General features: G+C 41.3%; 1 protein-coding gene and 1 non-coding gene across 4 annotated transcripts in view; one reads left to right on the top strand and one right to left on the bottom strand.

The window, feature by feature from the left end:
* Positions 1–4,717: 4,717 nt before the first annotated feature.
* On the bottom strand, positions 4,718–4,821 carry LOC138072063 (U6 spliceosomal RNA). The gene has a single exon (XR_011144216.1). It is a non-coding gene; the product is annotated as a U6 spliceosomal RNA (small nuclear RNA).
* Positions 4,822–8,787: 3,966 nt separating this feature from the next.
* PHF8 (PHD finger protein 8) overlaps positions 8,788–18,976 on the top strand; it is a 104,196-nt gene continuing 94,007 nt past the window's right edge. For 2 of the 3 annotated variants that reach the window (XM_068962022.1, XM_068962023.1), the window contains exon 1: positions 8,803–8,900. In XM_068962022.1, coding sequence (XP_068818123.1) covers positions 8,803–8,900 — 98 coding nt within the window. Of the gene's footprint in view, positions 8,901–18,976 lie in introns of all 3 variants that reach the window. The other variant, XM_068962024.1, reaches the window with a different exon arrangement.

Genomic DNA, 18,976 nt, shown 5'->3' with positions numbered 1-18,976 from the left:
CAAAGATGGGCACAATAAAGAATAGAAATGATATAAACCTAACAGAAGCAGAAGATATTAAAAGAAGTGGCAAGAATATACAGAAGAACTATATTAAAAAGATCCTAATGACCCAGATGATAATGATGGTATGAAAACTCACCTAGAGCCAGACATCCTGGAATGTGAAGTCAAGCGGGCCTTAGGAAGCATCACTATGAACAAAGCTAGTGGAGGTGATGGAATTCCAGCTGAGTTATTTCAAATCCTAAATGATGATGCTGTGATACTGCTGCACTCAATATGCCAGCAAACTTGGAAAATGCAGCAGTGGCCACAGGACTGGAAAAGGTCAGTTTTCATTGTAATCCCAAAGAAAGGCAATGCCAAAGAATGTTCAAAGTACTGCACAATTGCATTCATCTCACATGTCAGCAAAGTAATGCTCAAAATTCTCCAAGCAAGGCTTCAACAGTATATGAACTGAGACCTTCCAGATGTTCAAGTTGGATTTAGAAAAGGCAGAGGAACCAGAGATCAAATTGCCAACATTGGTTGGGTCATAGAGGAAGCAAGAGAATTTCAGAAAAACATCTACTTCTGCTTTATTCACTACACCAAAGCCTTTGACTGTGTGGATCACAACAAACTATGGAACATTCATTCTCAAAGAGATGGGAATACGAGACCACCTTACCTGCTCTTGAGAAATCTGTATGCAGGTCAAGAAGCAACAGTTAGAACTGGACATGGAACAAAGGACTGGTTCCAAATTGGGAAAGGTGTACATCAAGGCTGTATATTGTCACCCTGCTTATTTAACTTAAATGCAGAGAACATCACGTGAAATGCCAGGCTGGAAGAAGCACAAGCTGGAATCAAGATTGCCAGGAGAAATATCAATAACCTCAGATATGCAGATGACACCACCCTTATGGCAGAAAGCAAAGTGGAACTAAAGAGCCTCTTGATGAATGTGAAAGAGGAAAGTGAAAAAGCTGGCTTAAAACTTCAACATTCAAAAAATTAAGATCATGGCATCCAGTCCCATCACTTCATGGCAAATAGATGGGGAAACAATGGAAACAGTGACAGATTTTATTTACTTGGGCTCCAGGATCACTGCAGATGGTGACTGCAGCCATGAAATTAAAAGACGCTTGCTCTTTGCAAGAAAAGCTATGATAAACAATCTAGACAGCATATTAAAAAGCAGAGACATTATTTTGCTGACAAAGGTCTATCTAGTTAAAGCTATGGATTTTCTAGTAGTCATGTATGGATGTGAGAATTGGACCATAAAGAAAGCTGAGTGCTGAATAATGGATGCTTTTGAAGTGTGGTGTTGGAGAAGCCTCTTAAGAGTCCCTTGGACTGCAAGGAGATCAAACCAGTCAATCCTAAGGGAAATCAGTCCTGATTCATTGGAAGGACTGATGCTGAAGCTGAAGCTGCAATACTTAGGCCTCCTGATGTGAAGAACTGAATCCTTAGAAAAGATCCTGATGCTGAGAAAGATTGAAGGCAGGAGAAGTGGATGACAGAGGATGAGATGGTTGGATGGCATCACCAACTTGATGGACATGAGCTTGAGCAAGCTCTGGGAGTTAGTGATGGACAGGGAACCCTGGCTTGCTACAGTCCATGGGGTCGCAAAGAGTTGGACAAGACTGAGCAGCGAAATGAACTGAACTGAACTGAACTGAAAGTTGTTCTGCAATGTCCATGAGTACCTTTTTATTTTGTAATAATTTACTGACAAAGTTTACTGCCTGAATGCTAGCAGTTCCTGACCCAGTTCTCAGGCCAGAGTTAATATTTGTGTATAGTGGCAGGGACAGGTTCTGTGACAGAAGGGCAAGATTGCCTCTCACCACAGGTCCCATCACTACCCCCATGCAGAGGCTATCCTTTCTCTCAGGGCTACAGCTACTGCTACCTCTGCTGCTGCTGCTGCTGCTGCTACTGCAGCCACCATTGTCATTGGCTCAACATCCCCCACTCCAGGCCCCATAGTGTCCCAGACTGCCCCTGATTTGCTAATACATACCAGGCACTGCCGTGTCCACAGGCTGTGCTCACTGCCACTCAGTATACCTCTTCTGCTCATTTGTATGCTCCATTGTCACACTGGACCATACTTAAAGACACAGGTTCAAACATAAAATTAAGAATGTCAAGACAGTGCCAGGAGAGCATTAAATCAAGCCTGAAGTCTTTTCTGGGAGTACAGCTCTGTACATCTGGCACACTCCAAGATGGCCATGGAGGAGTGGGCTGGTGTTCTTAGTTACCTAGTTTGGCACCTGGGGGACTATCTTGTTAGTTTTCATTCTAAGTGAGTGTAAACCCTATTTTGCTTCTGTGATTCAAATTGTGCAAATAACTGTTGATCACCTTCTCCTATTACATGGATCTTAGAGTCACCAGTTGCTGTTAGATTCACAAATGGAGTGGTGAAAAGCCTGGAGCCTGGTCCTGTACTGCCAGGAACCCCAGCTTGCATACATACTAGCCATATGGCCTCGAGCAGGTGGTTTTAAGTGTCTACACTCAGCTTCCTCATCCATAAAATGGGGATAGTACTAGTACTGTCATTGGGTTAGTACCCAATGTACTAGTATCACTAGTACCTCATTGGGTTGCTGTAAGGATTGACTTAATGCATATAAACAGGTTAGAACAGGTGCTTAGCACACAATAACTTCTCAGATAATGTTATTTATCGTTATTTTGTCTTCTGTTTTCACTGTCTTTGTACTTTCCAGTCTATTTTGGAGCAAGTCTGTTCTTATGTAATGCTTTCCCATTTCCCCCTTGTTTTTCTTCATGAATTTTATAGTTCACTTTGGCCCTCATAATTTTTTTTTATCTCAACAGTTATATGTATGTACATTTAGACAGATGAATCAGAAAAGAGCTCGCTGAGGTTCCTTCTAGGAAACCAAGCAGGGATTGAATGGTGGTCAGTGTGGATCTTCAGCCTGTTTGAATGTTAATTCACAATGGGAATGCATTTCCTATTGTTTATATAATTAAAAGTAAATGTTTACAGCTGCTAAGTAGAGGTGGTGTAGAGGAGGAGTTTCCAGGGCAGCCTGTGCTATGGCGGCCAGTTCAGATCAAGTGCTGATGTTGTAAGGCACAACTGGAGGACACATTTTCAGGGCATCAGCGGGCTGCTTCCCAACCAGGGCAGTGTGAGTTACTTTGTCAGCAAATCTAACTGGCTTGATTAGCCCCCTTACAGCTTTGCTTTCCCCATTATCTTTTATCCCACCAACCTCACCACTCAAGATCACTGGGGATAATTTTAGGGATGGGTACCACTGTACCTAGGTCAAACACCACCTCCTGTGAAGCCTTTCTTGACACACCCACTGAATATATTTGAATTAATTGTGGTTCCCTTTCTGTTTATACATGTTATTCATACCTCTAGTTAGCACTTGAGAGGGTTTGACCTTTTAAGCCTTGTTATTGTTCATTGAACCTTGCCTTCCTAATTAGATTGCACAGGGTCTCTAATTCATGTCTGGAGACCCCACCCCCAAACCCCACCAGTCCATCATAAATGTTCAGGAGGTGTTATTGAGAGAGAGCCCTGAAATGGCCCCCACAACCAAATTAGGGGCTTTACACTTTTTATTCCTTCTATCCTGTCCCTGGCCAGTTCTTCCTGTTATTCAGGTCTTCTGCTCACATGTCAGCTTCTCCAAGAGGCCTTCCTTGACTATTTAAAATAGACTAGTGTCTATTTAAATCTTTGTCTCGTAACTTGTTTTATTGTCCTCATTGAACTCACTGCAGTTTCAAATTCTTACTTAACTCAATTGTCTCGCTCTCTGGAATGTGAACCACAGGAGGGCAGGGACCTTGTCTGAATCCCCAGTGTCTAGAACAGTACCTTGTATATTAGTTGTTTTCAGTTGTTCAGTCATGTCTGATTCTTTGCAACCCCATGGACTGCAGCATGCCAGTCTTCCCTCTCCTTCACCATCTCCCAGGGCTTGCTCAAATTCATGTCCATTGAGTTGGTGATGCCATCCAACCATTTCATCCTCTGTTGTTCCCTTCTCCTCCTGCCTTCAATCTTTCTCAGCATCAGGGTTGTTTCTAATGAGTCAGCTCTTCACATCAGGTGGCCAAAGTACTGAAGCTTCAGCTTCAGCATCAGTCCTGTCTGCCAATGAATATTCAGGATTGATTTCCTTTGGGATTGACTGGCTTGATCATTTACAGTAGGTGTTCAGTAAATATATGAATGAATTGTACATGATTATTGACTGATCTCCATGAAGAATGTTAATATCACGAGGGCCAGGACCTTATCTGGGTTACTACTACATCCTCACACCTAGTACAGTACCTAGTGCATAGTAGATGCTCAAGAATTGTTGGGTGAGTGAATTAATGTTCAACACACTCTTTAACCCAGCATATTCAGAACTGAACTTAGTCTCTTCTGCACAAAACCTGCTTTTCCTTCTATGTACCCTGGCTCAGTCAATGGCATCATTATCCAGAAATGACACCCAATCCATAAATGAACTCACACTCCTTTCACTCATTCATCTACTATTTTCAATTAGTCTCCTAGCCCTGCCTATTCAACCTCCAAAATACCCCACTTATCTGATCATGTTCTACCCCCTGCTGCAACTGTTCTGATTCAGGCCTCATCTTTTTTTCATGGCTTTTGCAACTGCCTCCTCTCTGCCTTCTCCCTTTTCTGCCATTTATTATGGAATCCTTCATAAATTTGTATGTCATACTCATACAGGAACCATGCTTAATCTTCTCAGTGTCTTTTCAATCTTAATATATGTGCTGCTTAAGCAAACATCCTTCTGCCTTCATGTGAAGTTAAGAAAGCTTAGCTGCAGGGTTTGTCACCTGCCATATGGTTATGTGGTTATATGTTTTATAAAGTTTACAAAGTGTAATTAAACCACAATAGGTTAAAATTGCTGTCCCTTTCTACTGAGAGTTTTCCTCGTCACATTTTCCTTGTAGGTGGTATTGGAGCTGCCTCAGACATTTTTGAGATTCAGCTAAATAGAAGTTGATTTGTGGGATAAATTTAGTTTGGGTTTAGTGGGGACATCTATATGTTTGTGCCATTTCCATTTATAGTTATTACCCAAGTATAAGAATGACTTCTAGAAAAACTTTACCTTTTAATGTAATTTTGCATTTGCAAGTCTGTATTCTTTTCCTAATGAAATGAACCTCACAAACTGCATAAGCTTCAGGTCCCACTAAACCTGGACTGTCCTCTGCCTAAGCCACAAATGTGACCCTGTTGCTTCTGCTCAAAAACTATAGTGATTTCTTATTGCTTACAGGAGAAAATCTAATAGTCAACTTTTTTGTAAATATTTTCCCTGTGCATCCATGCATTTGAACACAATGTTTGTGTGTGTGTGTGTGTGTGTGTGTGTGTGTGTGTGTGTGCATGTGCATGCACTCAGTGGTGTTTGACTCTTTGCAACCCCCATGGACTGTAGCCCACCAGGCTCTGTCCATGGGATTTTCCAAGCAAGAATACTGGAGTGGGTTGCCATTCCTTTCTCCAGGGGATCTTTCCCACCCAGGGATCCAACCTACATCTCCTGTATCTCCTGCATTAGCAGGCAGATTCTTTATCACTGAGCTACCTGGGAATCCCATTTGTACATCATAATCCTTTTACATACAATGTTCTTGTTAATTTAATGAACTTTTATATACTCTCCAAGTCTCTCTAAAATCTTCCTTGACATCATCAAGCAGCTTCTGAGACACTTTCTTAGCCTCATTCTACATTTTGCAAGAGGTTATCTGTGTACTTATTGGACGCTATATTCCAATCGTTTACTTGCAGCCTTGTCTCCTGCACTGGCTGGCAATTTCCCACTGCAGTGTCCCTCTTTTTCATCATTCTATCCCCAGGGCCTAACCCCCTCATCGCTTAGGAAATTGGTGTGCACACACGCATTTTCTTTTCTAAAGCAGTGGGACCCGTTAAGAAAATGAAATAGTAAGAGGATTCCTAGAGAATTTTCTAGACTGTCTGAGAAAACCGGCGCCACCCTGAAGCATGTGTGTGGAGTTCCATCCCCTCAACCTCTTCTACTCCATCCTCAGGCTGTAGTAAGAAAATCATGGGACAGGTGCATGGAAACCCTTCAATTGTATCTGAACTGAACTGGGGGGGGGTGTGTGGGTGTGAAAATGAAAGTTGCTCCTTCGGGTCTGACTCTTTGCGACCCCATGGACTATATAGTCCATGAAATTCTCCAGGCCAGAATACTGGAGTGCATAGTGTTTCCCTTCTCCAGGGGATCTTCCCAACCCAGGGATTGAGCCCAAGTCTCCCCCACTGCAGGCGGATTCTTTACCAGCTGAGCCACTAGGGAAGCCCAGACGGGGGTGGGGAGTACCAAAGAAGAGAGATTTCAGAGGGAGCTGGGGAGTTCACAGAGGCTTTATGGAAGGACTGAGGGCAGGACCCCTTGGGTAGTAGAGGGTGCAAGGTTCAGCCTTCTGGCTCTGAAACTCAAGCAACTTGGCCTCCCTAAGCCCGTGTCCTCACTTGGGGATGACAGCTTCTCTTTCATGGTGAAGATTAAAGACCCGGAGACCCTGTTAAACAGGCCGACCTGCTGAAGGTGCTCAGTGAACAGGAGACTCTGTGAGTACTCGCCCTCCCCCATCGCCCCCATGCTGCCACCTATTAAGTTTGCGGCGCACAGTCGCAGAGTTCACCTTCTAAGAAAAAGCTGGGGAGGAGTGGGAAGAGAGAGTATGTGTGTGTGTCAGTGTCTGTTGGGGGTGGGTGCTTAACTCCCTGCTTGCCCGGAGGAAGGGGAAAGCAGGGAAGGCTCTGGCCCCACTCAAAATGGAGCCAGGTGCCTGCCTCGCCTAAGATGGCGGCCTCTCCGCCTCTTGGTTCCGGGTCCTCGGCGTCGACTGGGTACCTGGGGAGTGCAGCGGGTCCAAAGGTGGCGGAGCCCCGCCCTACTTCTCAAGGTGACGCTCCGCCCCTCATGGCGTCACGCGGGAGCCGAGGCCCGCCTCTGCCGCGGTTACCTCGCGAGTACGGACCTCATAAGATGGCGGTTGGGTCGCCTCCCCACGGCGGTGCCGCCACTCTCAACATGGTAGCTGTTTACCCCGTATTTCTCCAGCCCTCTCCGCCCCAACTTCCTCGTTGTTTTGAATAAACTTTATTGACTACTCCGAATTGCCTACCACCGCCACTGAGCATCTCCCAGCGACTTTCCGGACTGCTTTTCTCCAACCCGGCCGCCGGTTCGTCTCTTTCTTCGTTGGTTTGCCCGCGGCGATCTCCTGCCAGCCCAGCGACGCCGCCGCTAGCCCGTTCTTTGGGCGGCCGCCGGACTAGGCCCGAGCCGAGGGCTCCAGTAGGCCCTAACGGCCGGGCCCGAGGCAGAGCTGTGGAGAAAGCTACCCTGAAGCACCGCCGGGCGGCCAGCGAGACCCAGCGGGTGGTTCGAGGGTAAGGCGAGCGAGGTTCGCCGCGTTGCCGTGACGATCCCACAATTCGGCGCGCGCAGCCTGTGGGGCCGGAACTGCCGGCCGAGCCTCCCGCTGAGAGAGGCGCTGAGCCGCTCCGGAGCGAGCCTGGCCGCTGGCAGTTCGGTGGGACTGGGCTGCGCGGGCTTGAGGACTCTCTGCAGCTTTACGGATGAGAAGGTCCCTGTAGGTTTCGGGACCGAAGACGTTCTTGTCAGGTTTGGGTCATGAGGAGGTTCCTGTCAGTTTGGGAGGCGTGAGGAGATTCTCCTAAGTTTCTGGAGCTGGAAGGATATTCCTGTCACTTTGGGATCTGTGATGAGATACCTGTCAGTTTTAAGGGGGCAGAGGAGTCTTGGTCAGTTTGAGGGGGCTGTGAGGAGATGTCTGCCAATTTCAGAGCTGTGGGAGGAAAATCCTCACTTGGTTGCGGAGTGTGAGGAAATTCTAGTCAGTTTCAGGGGTTTTGAAGTGAACTATTTGAGTTTCTGGGGTGCAAGAGAAGCCTGTCAGCTTTGAAGAAGTGGGTGAGCTGATCATTTTTGGGGTTAAGATTTATTTCAGTTATTGGGGTTAAGATTTATTTCAGTTATTGGGGTGATGAGACTCCCGTCTGGTCGTGGATGGAATAATTTTGAAAATAAAGGAGCAGATAAGTTAAACTCTCAGAACACGACCCCAGAACTGTGATTTTAGTTGGGCGCCTAGTCTTGTCTCCCTCGTTCCTGAAGGCATCGAGGTAATTTTCGAGTAATCTGAGGACTTCCAGGGATCCCTATTCTCTCTCTTGTTGCCTCTATTTTTGGAGTGAGAGAAGGGGCTTTTTCTAAGATACCCCCAGCCTCGTCTTCTAGGCTGTAGTTTGCGTCATAATAAAGAGAGCCCTGGGAAGCAGCGTTGCTAACAAGGAGAGGGTGCAGTGAGAGATTAAAGGAGCTTCCTGAAAAGGCGTCAGATCTTTCCCTGAAATCCGGAAAGAAGTTATCACTGACGCAGGGGGCTGAAGGAGGTAAGGAGGGGAAATAAAGCTTCGAGAGCAGAGCGCTGTTCTTTATTTGTTAAAGCGGCCCGTGGACTTTCTCCAGTTGCCCCCTACAGCCCCAACCAGCTGTGTTGCATCCTGGCGGCAGCGGTAACTGTCCATTTGAGAGTTGAGGGTTGGTACCCTGGGGGACCTGATTCACTCTGTAAAAGTGTCGTTTGTGCCCAGCCTTGGTCCAGAGGGGACGCGTGCTGCCGCCTCCTGCTCCTTTTGAAGCTAAGAACCTGGCCCACTGCAGAACACTCCAAGGCCTGGTGAAGATGGCTTCAGTACCAGTGTATTGCCTCTGTCGGCTGCCTTACGATGTGACCCGCTTCATGATTGAGTGTGACATGTGCCAGGACTGGTTTCATGGCAGGTAAGGAGGGCAGGGCATCCTGGACAGGATGCAGTGGCCAGGTGCTCACTGGCTTGCTCCTTTCTCAACTCTGGTTCAGGTTCCTCCTCAGAAACTTAATTTCCCCTCTCTCCAGGACAGTTAGGTCCAACCCACCCCCAGACACAGGTTCTTACATCCCTCCTTGTAGATTATGGCCTAACTTAACATTGACATTTGGTTTCTCCTCTTTTTTCTTTTCCTATATATATTTCTATTTTGAACCCTTCTTCTATTTTTTATTTTTATTTTTTCTTAGAAAAATACTTTCTTTTCAGTTACAAAGAATGTATCATCTTTATATTCTGGTAATTTTGTTTTTCCTCAGAGGCTGGCTTTGGGAGAGACTGTACTGCATTTTTGAGATATTTGAGTCCAACAAACATGGATTTGAGTTGTGGTTTTGCAGCTTACTATCAGAGTGACCTTGGACAAGTTGCTTTGCTTCTCTGAGTCTCTTTGTCTTCAGGCAGACAGAGTGTTTTCTTTATTTATTAGATAAAATATATCTAATACAGCCTTCCTCTTTATTTAAAGCATTTTTGCATGCACTTAGTAAATGGAGGCAGAAATGCAATAGTATTTTATTTCTACAGTATTACCTGCAGAACCATCCAGGTAAATTGAATTAAGCAGAGGAGATATTGGGTAAAACAGTAGGAGTAAAACCACTAATGAGTTCCCTCCAGGTAACCATGTGTGCACATAAGCACCTGTCACCCAGGATTCCAGAAAGGTTAGTGTGTGGAATAAACCTATAATATTATCCCATTATTGGGACTTATGTCAGCTCTAGAAAGAAAACCATGAGAGGATTTGTACATTGGGGTACAACAAAACAGTGTATGGCGCCCTCCTGCTGTTGCATGTTGTTAGGTTCTAGAATTTTCAGTTGTTAGCAGTCGTTTTCAAAGGGAGGCTTCACAGAGGCTCTAGTGACCTGCCAGTGCAGGAGACACAGGAGACGCAGGTTCAATTCCTGGGTCAGGAAGATACCCCAGAGGAGGAAATGGTAACCCACTCCAGTATTCTTGCCTGGAAAATCCTATGGACAGAGGAGCCTGGCAGGCTACAGTCTAGGGGATCGAAAAGAGTTGGACATGACTTAGTGACTGACCACATGTGCACTTCCCGAAGGAGATGTTCCTGTTACCACACCCAAGACCAAACTGAAGGTTTTGGTACTGGTAAAATTCTACTCTTAGCAGGGACTGTCCCATGCAGCACATCCAAATTCATGTTCAGCTGATCTTTGTTGAGTATTTACTGTGTGCCAGGTGCAGAGTTCTATTTACTGCCTCATATTATTTCATTTAAGAGGGGACAGACCTAGATGATGGGGCCTTTTTCTTTCCCCTGGAAATAAATGGGCATTAAAATGTCTTCAGGATTCCTGGTATCTTTGCTAGTGCTGATCAAGTCACTCCTCTGCTTAAAATTCTTTCAGTGATCCTCCTACAGAATAAAAATCAGTCTCTTTTGTGTGACAGACAAAACCTTTTGTGATATACTTGTTCAGTCTCATTTACCATCACTCCTCCTCCCTTGTTCTTTATATCCCAGAAAGAGTTCTGGGGAAATTTTATACTTCCTTATGCCTCTTTGTCTTTGCACATGCAAAGAACACTAATGTCCTTCCATTTACAACTCATAGCATACCTCTTTTGTAGAAGGCCTCTTTTTGGGTTCCCATGGCACTTTATGTATATTCTTATTGAAAGTAATTATTTCATCATATCATAGTTATAAATATATTTTTGTCACTCATTAGCAAGAGCTACGTGAGGGCAGAGATGCAATCTTTTCATATTTGGTATCCTCAGAACCTAGTTCAATGCTAAACATGTAATAGATGCTGAGTACATTTTTCAATGAACAAATGAATGAATCTTCTTGATTTTTTGCCTGTGGCCCTTGCTTTGGATTGTGTAGGTTTAAACCTAAAAAGTGAACTTTCTGCACGCAATACAGAGACCCTAACTCTGCAGTGTGGGAACAGAAAATAGGAATGAATGCTTCCTGAGTGCTTACTGTGTGCCAGGCCCCATGACAGAGACTTGGCATACATTTATCTCATCTAATGCAAATCCAAGCCTGAAAGTTAGATATTTCGTTTTCAAATAATATTAAAAAATTTTCCCTGACTATGTAAGTGAGACATGCTTATTGTAGAAAATACAGAAAAAGAATAAAGAAGGAAATAAAAATCCATGGGCCTTTTATCCAGCACAGTCTACTGTTTAATTTTTTGTTGCATTAACTCCCATCGTTTGACTTAGAATATAAACGTATATTTTATTGGGTTGGCCAAAAGGTTCATTTGGGTTTTTCCATAACATCTTACAGAAAAACCTGAACCAATTTTTTTGGCCAACCCAATACAATATGGGATTGTATTATAAACACAATTTTGTAACATGATTTTTATTCTTAACATTATAAAGTTACGGTCATTAAATATTGATCTAAAGATGATTTCTGATATCTCATTATATATCTATGTCATCAGTTACTCAGTCATTTCCTTTGAGGTTGGATATTTAGGTTGTTTTTACTTTTTTATATTGTAAATAATACTATGATGTGAGGGAAACTTTAGGGTTTCTGAAAATGTTTGGCATTTTTATTTGGGTGCTCGTTGAAACAAAAAGGAAAACATTGTGGTAAGCATCTTTGCACAGTAGAGACCTGACATTTATAAGGAATACCACTGAGGCCTTTAACAATTCCAAATTTACAATATGAAAATGTGTTTATGGGCCAGGCCCCTTCTTAATCACATTTCTGTGATGAGTCCTGTGTTTCTGTGCACACCCTGACATAAGTTAACTGCCTTAATTTTTTTTTCCCATGAAAGAGACCAAAATTTTATCTCTTACCGTGCTTTTCTATGGACTGCCAGAGAATAAGGAAGCCAGCTGAGAATCAGGTCCTTGGTGGGTGGCTGTTCTTGGTTACTAAGTGCATTGCACACATGCACACACATGCATATACACACATCCTAGGCTCATAGTACTTTAGCATAATTGAAAATTACTAAATATTGTGCGTTTTTCATGGTTGCCCACAATAGTTAAGCCCACAGATGCCTGTAGATGATATAAATTTGTTCATATCTTTGATGACTTCCAAAGGCCAGATTTCTTAAAGTCCAGTTAGGGATTAGTAATGCCATGTTACTTCCTGGAAAGGTTATAACAAGGAAGATGACTATTCCATTTTGCTGGTGAGAATCTGGAACTCATGGAAGTTAAGTTACTCTTTGAGTCTGGATTTGAACTTAGAATTATCTGGCTTGAGACCAGGTTCTCAAAAGTGGAAAAAACAATGGTATAGCTCCATTCCTCTATTGTAAGGGGCTGGATTTGGAAGAGCACTTCGATTTGTAGAGCAGTGGTTCTCAAACTTTAGGGTGTATCAGAATCACTTGGAAGACCTCTTAAAAGATGAGATAGGTAGGCCCCACCTGCAGGATTTCTGATTCAGTATGTGAGTGGGAGCTACTCTCAGAACCACTGATTTAGAACATTGCTGCTGCTGCTGCTAAGTCGCTTCAGTCGTGTCCGACTCTGTGTGACCCCATAGACGGCAGCCCACCCTCTGTCTCAATTCCTTCCCATTCTTTGGAGTGTGACAGCTTCTGATATTGTGGGATGGGTGGGCTAACATATCATAACTGTACACTGTTGTTCTCAAAATATGGTTCATTAACTGGAAATTTGTTAAAAATGTGAATTCTTGGGTTGGAACCCAACAGTCTATTTTAACAAGCAGGTAGATTCTGATGTATCCTAACTTTTGAGAAACCTTGCTGTATACTAGCGGGGGAAGTTAGTTGGCAAGCATATATCTGGGGCTTTGACAAAACCTCACTCCTTTACAGTTTTCCTATCTATAAAGGAAGTATTGGTTGCCACATCCCCAAGGTGGTGGCCGTGGTGTGGACTCTAAAACTCTAGGGAAATTGGCACTGGCTTCAGATCTGGGTTCAAATTCTGACTCTGTTTCTGTTACTTTTTAGCAAAGGATTTCATCTCTGTGAAGCCTCAGTTTCCCCAAGAGAGCTTGTAATGATTTAAATAAAATGGTAATGACCGTTGTTTATTGAGTACTAGCTAGTCTGCCAGTCATTATACTAAACACTTGATGTATGAAACCACCTGATGTGAACAGCTGACTCATTGAAAAGACCCTGATGCTGGGAAGGATTGAGGTTAAGAGGAGAAAGGGATGATAGAGGATGAGATGGATGCATAGCATCACCAACTCAATGGACATGGGTTTGGGTGGACTCTAGGAGTTGGTGATGGACAGGGAGGCCTGGCATGCTGCAGTTCATGGGGTTGCAAAGGGTTGGTCACGACTTGAGCAACTGAGCTGAACTATCTTTAATCTTTTTTTTTGAGTTTTAAAATTATCAATTCAATTCATTTAATAGTTATAAGACTATTTAAATTATCTATTTTATATTGGATATGTTGTGGTAATTTGTGCTTTCCAAGGAATTGATTCATTTCTTCTAAGTTGTCAAATTTAGTGTGTACAGTTGTTCATAATATTCCCTTATTATCCTTTTGATGTCTGCAGGCTGGCTCTGTGGTGACATCTCATTTCATTTCTGATATTGAAAATTTTTATTTTCTTTTTTTCTTTTCAGACTTGCTATAGTTTTGTCAGTTTTATTGATCTTTTCAGAGAGCAAGCTTTTTATTTCATTGAATTTCCCTTTTATCTTTCTGTTTTCAGCTTCGCTGATTTCTATACTTTATTATTTCCTTCCTTCTGCTTGCTTTGGGTTCATTTTGCTCCTCTTAATATCTTGAGGTGGGAGCTTAGGTTATTGATTTGAGACTTTTCCTGTATTCTAATATAAGTATTTAGTGCTATCAGTTTTCCTCTTAGTACTGATTTAGCTATGTCCCTCAAATTTTGATGTTTTCCTTTTCATGTAGTTCACTCTAATTTTTGCTTACCTTAGAGACTTCATGTTTGACCTGTGAATTGTATAGAAGTATGTTGTTTACTTTCCAGGTGTTTGCAGATTTTCCTGTTATTCTGTTGTTGATTTCTGGTTCGTTTCCATAGAATATACTCTGTACAATTTTAGTTCCTTTAAATTTACTGGGTTTTGTTTTATGGCCCAAGATATGGTCTGTCTTGGTAGATGTTTCCATGGTCACTTGAAAAGAATGTATATCCTGCTGATGTTTGGAGGAGTTTTCTGTAAATGTTGATTTACCCCTGTTGGTTGATGGTGTTGCTGAATTCTTCTCTGTCTTTGGTGATTTTCTGTGTAATTGTTCAGTCAGTTGTTGAGAAAGAGGTGAAGCATCCAGGTATAATTGTCAATTTTTCTATTCTTCCTTTCAGTTTTATCATTTGCCTCATATCTTGCAGCTTTGTTGTTTGATGCAGATGCATTTAGGAGTGCTGTGTCTTGGTGGATTGACCCTTTAATTATTATGTAACGTCCTCTGTCACTGGCAATTTTCTCTGCATGGAAGTCCATTTTATAGGATATTAATATAGACATTAAAATAGCCACTCCTTCCTTTTGATTAATGATTGCCTTGTGTCTTTTTATATCCCTTTACTTTCAACTGACACCATTATATATAAAGTGAGTTTCTTGTAGACAGCATATAAGTTTGGAATTATTTTTTTCCACTCTGCTAATCTCTATAATTGGTATATTTAGACCAAATATACTTAATGCAATTATTGATGTGTTAGGGCATAAGTTGGTAATTTTTTTGTTTTGTTTGTTTTCTCTGTTCATTGTTTTCTTTCTCCTGCCTTCCTTTGGGTTACTTAAGTCTTTTCAAGAATTCCATTTTGATTTATCGATAATAAATTTAGATATAAATATATATATATAAATAAGTATAAATTTATCTATAATGTTTTTGAGTGTATCTCTTTGTATAGCTTTTTCAGTGCTTGTTCTAGGCATTAACATAAAACATACATAACTTATCACAATCAACTTATAGACATTTTAGTAGTTTGCGTGAAGAGTAGGAATCTTATTTTAAATTTCTTTATGCTCCCCTGCTGTAGTTATCTTAAATATTTCATCTACATATGTTGAGAACCATATCATATAGTAGTATAATTTTTGCTTCAACTGTCAAATATGATTTAGAAAACTCAAGTGGAGAAGGAAAATATATTGTATGTACCCATATTTTCAGTCTTTCCCTTGTTCTGTCTTCCTGGTGTTCTTAAGAGTCCTTTTATCATTTCCTTTCTGTTTAAAGAACATCCTTTAGACATGCTTTTAGAATTGGCCTATTGGCAACAAATACTCTTAGTTTTCCTTCATATCAGAATGTCTTGATTTCCCTTGAATTGCTGAGGGGGTCTTTTCATTTGATATCAGATTCTAGGTTTCTAGTTCTTTTCAGCCCTTGAAAACTGTTGTGCTACTGCCTTTTGGCTGCCATGGTTTCTGATAAGAGATCTTCTGTCATTTAAATTGGCATTCTCCTTTAGGAAATATCATTTTTCTCACTGATGTCAAGATTTTTTCTTTGTCTTTTTTATGTTCAGGAATGTGATTTTTTTTTTTTTTGGCTGTACCACATGGCTTGTGGGACCTTAGTTCATGAACAAGGATCAAACCTGGACCACGGCAATGAAAGCACCGAGTCCTAACCACTAGCTCATCAGGGAGTTTCCTGATTATGCTATTTCTGAGTGTGGATTTCTTTGGGTTTATTTTTGTTTTAGTCTACAGGTTGCTAAAGCTCTGTTCATTTTCCTCAGTCAATTTTATTTCAGTTTTATTGAGATGTAATTGACATACAGTACTGTTTAAAGTATAGAGTATAATGATTACCACAATTACGTATAGATACAATAACTATACCACAATAAGGTGTAGAATGAAATGATTACCACAATTAGTTTAGTTAACATCCATCATCTCATGTAAGTACAAAAAAGAGAGGAAAACTAAGCTTTTTGCTTGTGATGAGAACTTTTAGGAATTACTCTTAGCAATTTTCAAATATACCATGCAGCAGTGTTAACTATAGTCATCGTGTTGTGCATTACATCCTCATTACTTATATAACTGGAAGTTTGTATCTTTTGACTACCTTTATGCAATTCTCCTACCCTACTCCCACCTCTGGAGGATAACCACAAATCTAACTTTTTCTGTGAGTTTGGGTTTTTTCCCTAGATTTCATATATAAATGAGATCATAGAGTAGTCTTTGACTTGTTTTACTTAGCATAATGCCTCCATGTAACTGTTGGTCATCTGTGTGTCTTTGTGAAAATGTCTGTTCAGTTCGTCTGTTCACTTTTTTTAAAAAACTGGATGATAGTTGCTTTACAATATTGTGTTGGTTTCTGCCATATATCAACATGAATCAGCCATGGGTATACACATGCCCCCTCCCTCCTACCTCCCACCCCATCCCAACCCTCTAGGTCATTACAAACACCAGGTTTGAGCTCCCTGTGTCTTACAGCAAATGCCCACTGGTTATCCATTTTACGTTTGGTAAAGTACATATTTCATTGCTACTCTCCCAATTCATCCCACCCTCTCCTTCCCCAACTGTGTCCACAAGGCTGTTCTCTGTGTCTGCATCTCTATTGCTGCACTACAAATAGGCTCATCAGTACCAGCCTTCTAGATTCCATATATAGGCATTAATATATGATATTTGTTTTTCTCTTTCTGACTTTGTTCTGTATAATATGCTCTAGGTTCATCCACCTCATTCAAACGGACTCAAATGTGTTCCTTTTTATGGCTGAGTAATATTCCATGGTATGTATGTACCACAGCTTCTTTATCCATTCATTTGTCAATGGACATCTAGGTTGCTTCCATGTCCTAGGTATTGTAAATAGAGCTGCAGTGAACATGGGGTTACATGTGTCTTTTTCAGTTTTGGTTTCCTCAGGGTATATGCCTAGTAGTAGGATTGCTAGGTTGTATGGTGGTTTTATTCCTACTTTTTTAAGGAATCTCCATACTGTTCTCCATAGTGGCTATATCAGTTTACATTCCCACCAATAGTGCAAGAGGGTTCCCATTTCTCCACACCATCTCCAGCATTTATTGTTTGTAGTTTTTGATGATGGCCATTACAATGACGTAATACCATATTGTAGTTTTGATTTACATTTCTCTAATAACGAGTGATGTTGAACATCTTTTCATGTGTTTCATCTGCCCACTGTTTAACCAAATTTTTTTTGCTGTTGACCTGTAGGAGTTCCTAAATTTTTTGAATAATAACCCCTTATTTAATATTTAACATATTTGCAAGTATGTTCTTCTGTTCCATAGGTTGCCTTTTTATTTCTGCATAGCAGAAACTTTATAGTTTGATGTGGCCAAACCAAATTTTTGATTTATTTTTGAAATTATTTATTTTTGATTTTGTCACTTTGTGCTTTCAGTGTCACAGCCAAAAAATTATTGCCAAAGTTCCACATTAAGGACATTTTTTCCTGTGTTTTCTTCTAGGAGTTTCATGGTTTTCGGTCTTACCTTTAAATCTTTAATACATTTTGAGTTAATTTTAGTGAGTAATATAAGTCAGGGGTCTATTTTCATCCTTTTACATTTGTTTTTTTTTCTTCTTTTCTAATATAAAGTTATTTATTTTAATTGGAGGCTAATTAATTTACAATATTGTATTGGTTTTGCCATACATTGACATGAATCCACCACAGGTGTACATGTGTTCCCCATACCGAACCCCCCTCCCATCTCCCTCCCCATACCATCCCTCTGGGTCATCCCAGTGCACCAGCCCCAAGCACCGTGTATCATGCATCAAACCTGGACTGGCGATTAGTTTCACATATGATAATATACATGTTTAAATGCCATTCTCCCAAATCATCCCACCCTCGCCCTCTCCCACAGAGTCCAAAAGACTGTTCTATACATCTGTGTCTCTTTTGCTGTCTCACACACAGGGTTATCCTAACCATCTTTCTAAATTACATTTATATGCATTAGTATACTATATTGGTGTTTTCCTTTCTGGCTTACTTGACTCTGTATAATAGGCTACAGTTTCATCCACTTTATTAGAACTGATTCAAATGTATTCTTTTTAATGGCTGAGTAATATTCCATTGTGTAAATGTACCACAGCTTTCTTATCCATTCATCTGCTGATGGACATCTAGGTTGCTTCCATGTCCTGGCTATTATAAACAGTGCTGCAATGAACATTGGGGTACACATGTCTCTTTCAATTCTGGTTTCCTCAATGTGTATGCCCAGCAGTGGGATTGCTGGGTCGTATGGCAGTTCTATTTCCAGGTTTTTAACGAATCTCCACACTGTTCTCCGTAGTGGCTGTACTAGTTTGCACTCCAGCAGTGTAAGAAGGTTCCCTTTTCTCCAACCCTCTCCAGCATTTATTGCTTGTAGACTTTTGGGTCTCAGACATTCTGACTGGTGTGAAATGGTACCTCACTGTGACTTTGACTTGCATTTCTCTGATAATGAATGATGTTGAACATCTTTTCATGTGTTTGTTAGCCATCTGAAGGTCTTCTTTGGAGAAATGTCGGTTTAGTTCTTTGGCCCATTTTTTGATTGGGTCGTTTATTTTTCTGGAATTGAGCTGCAGGAGTTGCTTGTATATTTTTGAGATTAATTCTTTGTCAGTTGCTTCATTTGCTATTATTTTCTCCCATTCTGAAGGCTGTCTTTTCACCTTGCTCATAGTTTCCTTCGTTGTACAAAAGCTTTTAAATTCAATTAGGTCCCATTTGATTATTTTTGCTTTTATTTCCAGTATTCTGGGAGGTGGGTCATAGAGGATCCTGCTGTGATTTATTTCAGAGAGTGTTTTGCCTATGTTTTCCTCTAGGAGTTTTATAGTTTGTGGTCTTACATTTAGATCTTTAATCCATTTTGAGTTTATTTTTGTTTATGGTGTTAGAAAGTGTTCTAGTTTAATTTTTTTTTACAAGTGGTTGACCAGTTTTCCCCGCACCACTTGTTAAAGAGATTGTCTTTTTTCCATTGTATTTTCTTGCCTCCTTTGTCAAAGATGTCCATAGGTGTGT

The sequence above is a fragment of the Capricornis sumatraensis genome, chromosome X (assembly GCF_032405125.1).
Source record: "Capricornis sumatraensis isolate serow.1 chromosome X, serow.2, whole genome shotgun sequence".
In the NCBI taxonomy this organism is placed as follows: Eukaryota; Metazoa; Chordata; class Mammalia; order Artiodactyla; family Bovidae; genus Capricornis; species Capricornis sumatraensis.
The sequence above is the reverse complement of the archived record's forward strand: the minus strand, read 5'-3'. Positions and strand labels throughout refer to the sequence as shown.